Genomic DNA, 10033 nt, shown 5'->3' on the forward strand with positions numbered 1-10033 from the left:
ACTACAGGCATGCCACCACACCCAGCTAATTTTTGTATTTTTAGTGGAGACGGGGTTTCACCATGTTGACCAGGATGGTCTCACTCTCTTGACCTCGTGATCCACCCACCTCAGCCTCCCATAGTGCTGGGATTACAGCCGTGAGCCACTGCACCTGGCCTAAAGATTTGTTACCAAGAAAGTTTTAAAGTTTTGCTGAGTAAAATCTGGAGGGCCTAGGCTGCTTTTGTCATTTCAGGCCTCTGGCTTTTTTGGGAGGAGCTGTTGTCTTGTGACTGGCAGCCAGGGTGAGGCACCCACTGTAGGCACAGGGCTGATACCTGAGGGTCAGCAAGCGACTCCTTTTGTGCCTCACCCTAGTCCTAGCTCTGGTGGGACTAGGCATGAAAAATAACTCAAGTGATGCATTCTGGTTATATAGTGAGCAGTAATGCTGTGAAGAACAGGAAAATAGGTGTTTAAAATTACAAGGTAGTAGGGTCAGCAGAATGGAAGTAAAGCTTATTAGTGTCTACTCTCTTAAAAGTACACAGACAGAAAGTCCTTACAAAGTTTGCAATTTGTAACAAATCAGGTAAAGACCTGGTCTCCCTCTTGGCCCTTGCTCTTGCATTTAATCAGGCTGACATCAGGTGGTTGTGTGTGAATTTTGCTTATACCAGGAGTTGGCGAACGCGTTCTGCAGAAAGACAGTAAATATTTTAGGTTTTGCAGACCATAGCAAAGCAGTCGTAGGCATCCAAAAATGACTGCAGCTGTGTTCCAATAAAACTTTACTTGTAAACCTACATTTGGCTTCAGGGCCTTAGTTTGCCAACATCTGCCTTAGACCAAAAGAGAAATGCTCAGTGCACCAAAAGCCCTGTGGGAATACATAGTAACAAGTTGGCCACGAATGGTGGAGGCCGAGGTGGGAGGATCACTTGAGCTTAGGAGTTTGAGACCAGCCTAGGCAACATAGCAAGACCTCATCTCTACTTAAACGAAAACTTAGCCAGGTGTGGTGGTGGGTGCCTGTAATCCCAGCTACTTGGGAGGCTGAGGCAGGAGGATAGCTTGAACCCAGGAGTTCAAGTGCAGTGAGCTACAGTTGCACCACTGTACTCCTGCCTGGGCAACAGATTGAGACTCTGTCTTAAGAAGAAGAAAAGTAACAATTTGCTTTTCTAGAAGAGAAATTTTTAGTGGATTCACATTCCAACATGTAAAAAAGTGGCTGAAAATATTTCTAATAATGTGTTATTTCTTGATCAGGTCACATTAGTTGCATGAAACAGTCCCAACACTTTCTGTTGCAGAATAGATGCCCTTGCCCAAAGCAAGCAAATCAAGTAACAATTACATCAGATCTGGACAGTGTAGCACCATGGGGATTTTCTAACCTGTTTTCTCTTTTGTTCTGCAGGTCTATTCCTTATCCTTGGTTTGATACTCTACCCTGCTGGCTGGGGTTGCCAGAAGGCCATAGACTACTGTGGACATTATGCATCTGCCTACAAACCTGGAGACTGCTCCTTGGGCTGGGCCTTTTATACCGCCATCGGGGGCACAGTCCTCACTTTCATCTGTGCTGTCTTCTCCGCACAAGCAGAAATTGCAACCTCCAGTGACAAAGTACAGGAAGAAATTGAAGAGGGGAAAAACCTGATCTGCCTCCTTTAGTTTGGAAAAGACATTAATGCCATTTTCTCCCTTGAGTAATCTTGTGAAACAGTTCACAGTTTCATCATTTGAGTCAAGTGGAGAACCAACCTTTACCTACCAAAGCCACGTTCCACAGCCCGAGGCTTAAACAGGACCAGTGAGAGGCCACATCCAGCTACGCAAAGTTACTGGACGTGCGGTCTGCAGTGGACATAAGGAATGGAACATGAAAATAGTATATAATCCCTGACCTGGAGTTACCAAGTTCTGTCAGGCTCCATCTCCCCCAGGTTCAATGAAGGATAATAATGTAAATCATTAGGGCAGCAGTTTCTCTGGTAAAGGAAGAGACCATCCGCCAGATTTGCAGGCTGCTTCTGCTCCAACGCTGCTTGTTTGTGAGCATCTCTGCCTCAGAATGGGGTTTTGGGTTGGAGTTTTTGTTTTCCTCTGTTCTTTCAAGGCCATCTCAGTTGGAGACGAACAAAAAACTATAAATTTTACTGGGGACAGGATGTGTTTGCTAAAGGGCACAGCAAGATACTGTCTTTTGCTTAGCTGACCAAAGGGGTCAGCAGGGGTGGTGTGGAGTCATGCTGTGGAACTTATTCTAGCCTGAATCCTAGGGTAAGGTGGATCAACTGAACTGTCACTCCAGAGATTTTAGAAATTTGAGTAAAGAAACAATAAGGACCTATACAATCATATGAGAACAAAAATAAATACGAAATCTTGCTAGTGAAGACATATTTTTTCCTCTTCCCAGCAGCCAGGCTAGCACCAGTTCTGGCCCAGTGTCCTCTTCTGGAGATCACATGTTTTTCTCCTAAGGTTAGGATTGTGCTTTGACTGCCAAAAGGAAACCTCACTCTGTTTCCTCCTTCCAGGGGCTGAGGTCTCCAAGCCAGCTGCGGCTCATTCAGATGTTCACTGGGAGGACTTGCCAGAATCTCGGCACTTGCGGGGAGCCCTTTCCTCCCTGTTTGGTGACCGTGCTGTAGTCAGCTCTATTTCCAATCCCGACAGTAGGAGAATGGCATTCTACAACAAAAAGAAGCTAGTTGTGGGAGTTAAGTTTTTGTAGTTACTGGTGTTGATCCTGAACGCAGACTGAGATAACATTAAATTGCTGCAACTGAAGAATGCAGCTGAGACTTTAATTAATTCCAGGAAAGTACAGAGGACAAAGTTAATTCAAAAAGAGGAGCTAGATCAAGGTCACAGCACTGCCTACACCTGTTTACAAAAAGAATCAAATACCACTATGAATAAGGATTCAGGGGCTTTTAAACTACTTTCCTAATTACGAATATCACTGATTCAGGAAGATAGTATCTCAGAATGACCAGGGCATCGCAGAAACAAGCTACTCTGACATTATGGGAGCTTCAAAATTGTATCATGATACAGAAACACTCCTTAGCACTTTAAGAGATTTCTGGAAGGGGAAAAAGTGTAGGTCTTTGGGTTCATTAATCTGCTCGCTTGAGGACTTTGTTTTGAAAAAGTACCTTCTGTGGACAAGGTATTGTGTGTTAAGTGCTACCAGCTATACAACCCTGGTTCAGATTTTGCAGCCTTGCCCCAAGTGAATCATGTTAAAGCTGTCTGAGTCTAAAGCACCATATGGTGGTGCAGAACAGATAATTACACAGAGATGGAAAGGGACAACGAAAGTTTTACTGCATTCTGGTTTTGGGCCTATATGAGAAACCATCTTATCTCACAGATAAGGGCTAAGGGCAAAAGGGGTAGGAGGTGTTTGTTAGGCCTTAATGAGTTTCCCATTCCTGAACCAAAATTCAAAGTGAGCGAGATATAAATCCTGTGATTTTGGTAAAGAAAAAAAACGGGTATTTTCATAGCAGCCTAGGAAACATTAACCATCTCTCTACCACCACCCAGAAAGAGGCTGGAGGAGCCACTGGACAAAGCTCCTGTCTCTGTGTGTACATTTATAATGTTCTAACCACGTCTCAAACCTTGGCAATAATTTTCATTAAAAGCAATCCCATTCATCAGACAGATCTTGATGGAAAACACAAAATTTTTCCATAAACTTATCAGAAGACTCACTTTTTTTTTTTTTCTTTCTGGGATAGAGAAACCATTTTCTGACAGTAGGTTTACAATCTCAGTGTCCTAAGCTCAGAGGATCCTCCGAGCATGTCCATCACCTGCTTTTTGGCTAAGGCGGCAGTGTACCTCTAGATCAACCTGGAAACAGTCACAAGGGAGTGTGACTTCTTGGCCATAATAAAGTCACTTGACAGTGTTTATGTTATTAATTTGAACACACAGAAGACAAAAGCACAGGTATGCACACACACAAAACCCCAAACCACTAAAAACTACCTAAACACTGAGTAAATAGTAAAAAGGTAATGTTGGGACTTTTAAACCTTGAATTCATTAGCCAGGCTTGGGGTGAAAGGACCATCTAATATCATGCAAGTCTAAACCATACTCTTCCACACAGCTGTTTAAAAACCACTGGGTATGAGGAATATGCTAGAAAGAAATGTTAAAAATAGATTGTTGGCCCACACTTATTTTTCTAATAAATAGGACCATTATTACTACCAGGATAGTCTTATTTATTTTGCCTGAATTTGTGCTTAAAGAAAGTCTCATGACAGGATGGGATGGGCTGCGCTTCTCAGTGAACTCTGAGGCAGAAATATTTGCCTTGGATTCTGTGGATTTTTTAAACCTGTGTGCTGATAATTCAAACAATGTTGCATTAATTGTGTAAGGGTTTTTTATAGTTTTCAAACATCTGTGGTGTAACGATCTTTGTTAAACATATATTCTGTAAAGTGCCATAGTCTTTTATGTGTAGCATATTTAAAAATATATATGTATATTATACATACACAAGTTCGTGTGAAAGATGTGCAATAACAAAGGTGTATGTATGTTTTGTTGTTTTGGAAACTGGACAGGAGTCAAAACAGGGATGTTTCTGTTTTGGCAAAGGAGAGTTCCACATTTTTGCCTTCATGGCTTATTCAGTAATCTATAATTTTAATGCTACACAAATCTTATGTGAAGAAAAGACTGGTATGAAATCATTTTCTCCTGGGTCTAAAATAATCACTAGCATATGTCAAGGTTAAGCCAGCAAGCCAGGCCCAGTTAATGCTAGTCTTTCATGTGAAATGTGAAGCTGCCATGTTGCCTTTTCTCTTAGTAAGATAACTAGTAGCTGGTACATAATCACTGAGGAGCTATTTCTTAACATGCTTTTATAGACCATGCTAATGCTAGACCACTATTTAAGGGCTAATCTCACACCTCCTTAGCTGTAAGAGTCTGGCTTAGAACAGACCTCTCTGTGCAATAACTTGTGGCCACTGGAAATCCCTGGCCGGCATTTGTATTGGGGTTGCAATGACTCCCAAGGGCCAAAAGAGTTAAAGGCACGACTGGGATTTCTTCCGAGACTGTGGTGAAACTCCTTCCAAGGCTGAGGGGGTCATTAGGTGCTATGGAGGAACTCAGCACCATTTGATATTCAACAGCCACTTGAGCCAAATATAAAATTGTATTTACAGCTGATGGACTCAATTTGAGCCTTCAAACTTGTAGTTATCCTATTATATTGTAAACTAATACATTGTTTGTCTAGCATTGATTCGGTTCCTGTGCATATGTATTTTCACAATGTGCTCCCCTCCCCAGATCTTAATTAAACCAGATTTTGCAAATTCATTCTTATTCTTTCAAGTCTGAGTATACTGGCTTCAATATGATGTGTATAATCTGATCAAGAAAATACCTATAAATCAGTCAACATTTATTTTAACTAGCTTACATGTAATATTGATGAATGGAAAAAAGATATTCAGGTATTTTAAACTATTCCATTCACTAGTAACATATATGTCCCTATCTGTGTTATCTTTAATGTCAAGTACGTATTTCTTCCTTGAAGAAGCATCAACACAATTATAAATAGGAAAAAACATCTCAAGTATTATAAAGTAAAGCTATGAAATATGAAAATGCTCCATTAAAAAGGAATTTTCAAACATAAATATGTAACAATGACAACGGGGAAAAGTTAACTGAAAGACACATCCTCCTCTTCCAACAACAACCCTAAAAATAAAAGCCAATGATATGGTGCCATTCCACATCCATGTTTCCTGAAGGTAATCCTGGCCATAAAAAGCCTCATCCAGAATAGGTGGAATTCTAATTTATAAACTCAAGAATGACACTAAATACCCTTCTCAACTCTTTCAACTCCCTGTATCCCATGAAGCATTATTTCATACCAAAAAAAAAAAAAAGGCAATTTCTTCCCCTGATCTAGGGCCTATGACAGTTGAAATTACATTTATGTTCTGGTTTCTAATAAAAATAAAAGCTGACAAAGTTACCCACATCAGTTTTAAAAAACCACACACGGTTTTCCAAATAATCATGATTTGAATAACCCAAGAAAAATTAGAACATTTCCATTGCTTTTTCAGCTGTTACTATACTCTCCAAAATTTAATCCACCGAGAATGGCAGAAGCTGGGGAACCCTCCCATGTGCTTCCCCCACTTCCCATCCTTAGTTGTTATCTAGCAATTCTGCTACTAGGTCCACTTTCCACACTGATCTTCCTGGAACATTCTGCATTCAAATTACACCTACACCCCCTTAAAGTTTTTGCTTAACCAAACAACCACTTAGAACAGTCCTTACTAACATGGACATTTTATGTGGATATTATTTCAGTAGTTTCAAACAATCTTTTTCAACCCTCACACAATGAAGGGTAAGGCATCAAAGCAAACTTTACTCTTCAAAGCAGTAAGAACCAATAACTTTATTTCAGAGGCCCTCACTAGCAGCTGAGTCATTTGGCAGAGCCATCCCCCTGCTGCTCCTACTACTATCTTCTTCCTTGTTCAACTTCCTCTCCTTACCCTGAACAACTGTGCAAGATAAGTCTTGCAGACATAAACTGCCAATTTTACTAAGGTACACAGGACACAGATAAAAGCATACAAAAAGAGGAAGTAGTGAAACCAAAACCACATAGGAAAGAAAAGTCAATCAAGTAACACATTGCTATTAGCAGCTTTTTAGCTTTTTATAGCCAAACATCCTGAAAAATTAAACACCTACAGGTAGGCAGTCCAGAAAGTGCCTATGTTTAAGAGAAACCACTATGATTTTATTCACAAGAGACGAAAGCCTGAATTAAGGCAGTGATGGTAAAAGACAGTCAATGGGATGAATTCTATGTTAGGGGAAAAGAATGGACAGGTAGACTGATCAGAAGTGGAGGGGAAGGAAAGAGTCTAGGATGACAGCCAGGTATTTAGTGTAGAAACTGGGTGGAAGGTGATGTGATCAACAAGAGGAAGACTCCAGAAAAAGCAGGGACAGTGAAGGTGAGGAGGTTCAGCTTAGGCTGCCAATGTAGAAGTCCTGTGTGCAGCTAGGACTATACTAGGGAGAGAGATTGATTTGGGAGTCATCAATACACCTGAGAGATGGTAAGTGTCCTTAGTTATTGTGCAATTTCTATGGGCAGATACTACGCTAAGCACTTCATAAAATTCATTTATTCATCAAAACCCTATGAGATAGAAACTACTATCATTTTACAGATAACTGTCACTTAAATAACTGAGGTGAAATAATGTGTCCCAGGTTAGAAAGCTAGTAAGTGGCAAAGTCAAAGCTCAGATATATGTTTGACAACAAAGGCAACCCCCTCAAACTGTTATGTTGTTTCCTTCTACCTGGAATGCACAGGGTGGGAAGGCAGCCAATGCAAATTCCTGGGCAACACCAATATCTCTGCATTGCAGACACTTAGAATAACTTCGAAATAAAACTCCAAAAGGGCCTCACCATCACAACTGATGAAAACACTGCTTCTTCCTCCCTTTCAGAGAAAACACCTAGTGATTTTTCATAATTCTGAAGATGACATATGTCTCAATTTATCAATCAGGATTTAGCTCAATCCTGAAAACAGACACAAGAAATTCAGTATATGACAGTAGGAAAGTAAATGATAGGCTGTGACAGTTTTTATGTTTTCTTAGTATCAAAAATCTCTCATTCAGAGTAAGCAACTATTATAATCACACAAGAAGCATATTTAACCTAATAATAAGGATTTGTCCTCAACTGAAGTTTCTCCAAACTCACAAATGCCAAAGACCCTTTAGAAAATTTACACTGCTGAAGGATGGGCAATAGGACTCACCTTTAGGTGGCAGGTGTTAGCATTTGGTCTGGAGAATCCAAAAATCATGTAAAAATTTTGTTGATTTTTTTTCCCAGTATCCATTGTCCCTAAAGGATGGACATGAATGACTGGAAATGTGGAAGGATGAAAGGGAAGACAACTGGAACGAGGCAGCACGGTGGGGCAGCCACGCTTGGCAGGAGTCAGGGGACCTGCCTGTTCTCATCATCCCTCTCCAGCCCCTCACCACCACCACTCACTGAGTGACTTCGGGGTAATTTCCTAGAACTCTACAAAAACAAGGCCAACAACAGAAATTATATCACAAATTTGGTATGAAGATTAAGTGATGTATATAAAGCATTTAGTACAGAACACTGGTATACAGTTAAGCCCACAATAAGTTACTATTAGAAAAAAACTAAGAAAATACTGTCCAGACTATTATCATTTTAAAATTATAATCTATGAAAGGTAACATAACTTGTTGTCAAAACCCATGTAATTTTACCTGGAGAGACTTGGTGGATTGGCTACCTGAGGCCACCATTTCTTTTTCCATCCTGTTATAACAGAGCATTCAGCTAATTATCTTTACCTTAGAGCTTTCAGGAAGTGGAAGATTTCTTGGTGGGTGCAGGGTACTCAGTTACTCCTATTTAGCAAAAACAAAAACAAACAAACCTGTAGCACTGGGTGAGCCCATAAGCCATGTGAAACCAGAATGCTCAGAAAAGGAACCCCTGATTTGTCAAAATCTATTGGGATAAAAGACTTTTTAGAAAAGGAACATCCAATGCTGGCCAAGGGTGTGAAGAAAGAGGCCTTTCTGTACATTGCTGATGGAGTTACATATGGATAAAATTTTTCTGGAGAGCAACTTGGCAATGCACATGAAAGGCGCTTCAAAAACTATACATACCCTTTAACTCAGCAATCTGTACTAAAGAGAAAACAAAAGCTCGAGTCCCTACATTTAGCAACAATATATTCCTTGATAAATTATTTATACCTTTAAAACCCTGAAAATCAAAACCTAAAGGAATAAGACTTTATGATACATACATAGGATGGTAGCCATATAGCTATACTAAATGTTACAGAAATATATTCAGAGATATTAAAATTGTCAATACATATTTATATCATAACTGAAATAAGATAAACTGTTGTGTTAGTTAAGATCCTCCAGTTAAAAGTAATAAGAAACCAATTCAAGATAGCTGAGGGAGAAAAAGCGGTAAGATTATGAGGATAATGGGATAAGGGTGAGCAGTAGGGCTCTGTAAAGGAAAAGGAAAGCCACTAGATCTTTTCTATGTCATTCATTTTACATCTCCTGTTATGTCGATTTCATTCCTCACTTTCATTGCAGACCAGCTTTCTTGGTGATTCCTTCCTCATGGCAGAAAATGGCTACCTCTTGTGTTCCATATCCAACAGATATGTCTGCAACAGTAGCGTTCTAGACATATCTACATTCAGAATAAAAAACTGATGAGCCAGGAATGAGTCCACTATGGCCAGATGACATCCAGTACCAGTGTGGACTTTAAGGACCCAAAGAAATGTGGCTTTTGAGAACTAGGTAAATATCCCTAAAGGATGTACAAGGATGTACGGGGTCATCTCATTTTTAATATTAGGAAGTTTTCTTCCCAGAAAAATTAATAGAAAGATATAAACCAGATTTTAATAGAAGTTATTCATGGATGTAAAATTATGAGAATTTTAGTTATTTCTTTTGCTTATAAATATTTTCTATAATTTATACTGAAATGTATATTGATTTTATAAATTAGGTTAATTTAAAAAACTAAACTATCAGGCCATTATGACATAAAGCTAAGTGAGGGGAAAATAAGGTTTTTAAAAATCCATATTGCTTATATATCTTAACTCTACAAAATATATATGCATAGAAAAAGATTAGAAGACAATAAAATATTAGCAGAGGTACCCCAAGATGACAGAATTAAGGATTTATTTTTATTTTTGCATTTATCACTTTCTGAATTTTTAATTGTTCTACAACACATATGTATTGCTTTTATACTAGAAAAAAAATGTGAGGGATGCATAGGCCCAGTGGGTTCAGTTTTTGTGCAGGAGACTAGAATACTGTAGACACCAAAGTGATCACCAGATAAAAGACACTGATTTTTGGTGTTTTCCCCCATCCCC

The 10033-nt window shown here is 39.4% G+C and overlaps 1 protein-coding gene across 4 annotated transcripts in view; it reads left to right on the forward strand.

The window, feature by feature from the left end:
* The window catches only part of LOC105475098 (LHFPL tetraspan subfamily member 2), a 162953-nt gene extending 157595 nt beyond the window's left edge, over positions 1 to 5358 (forward strand). For all 4 annotated transcript variants that reach the window (XM_011730095.3, XM_011730094.3, XM_024790778.2 and 1 more), the window contains one exon: positions 1406 to 5358. In XM_011730095.3, coding sequence (XP_011728397.1) covers positions 1406 to 1662 — 257 coding nt within the window. In that variant the 3' untranslated portion in view covers positions 1663 to 5358. The remainder of the gene's footprint in view (positions 1 to 1405) is intronic.
* Positions 5359 to 10033: the final 4675 nt, after the last annotated feature.

This window comes from Macaca nemestrina, chromosome 6, assembly GCF_043159975.1.
Source record: "Macaca nemestrina isolate mMacNem1 chromosome 6, mMacNem.hap1, whole genome shotgun sequence".
NCBI classification, from domain to species: domain Eukaryota; kingdom Metazoa; phylum Chordata; class Mammalia; order Primates; family Cercopithecidae; genus Macaca; species Macaca nemestrina.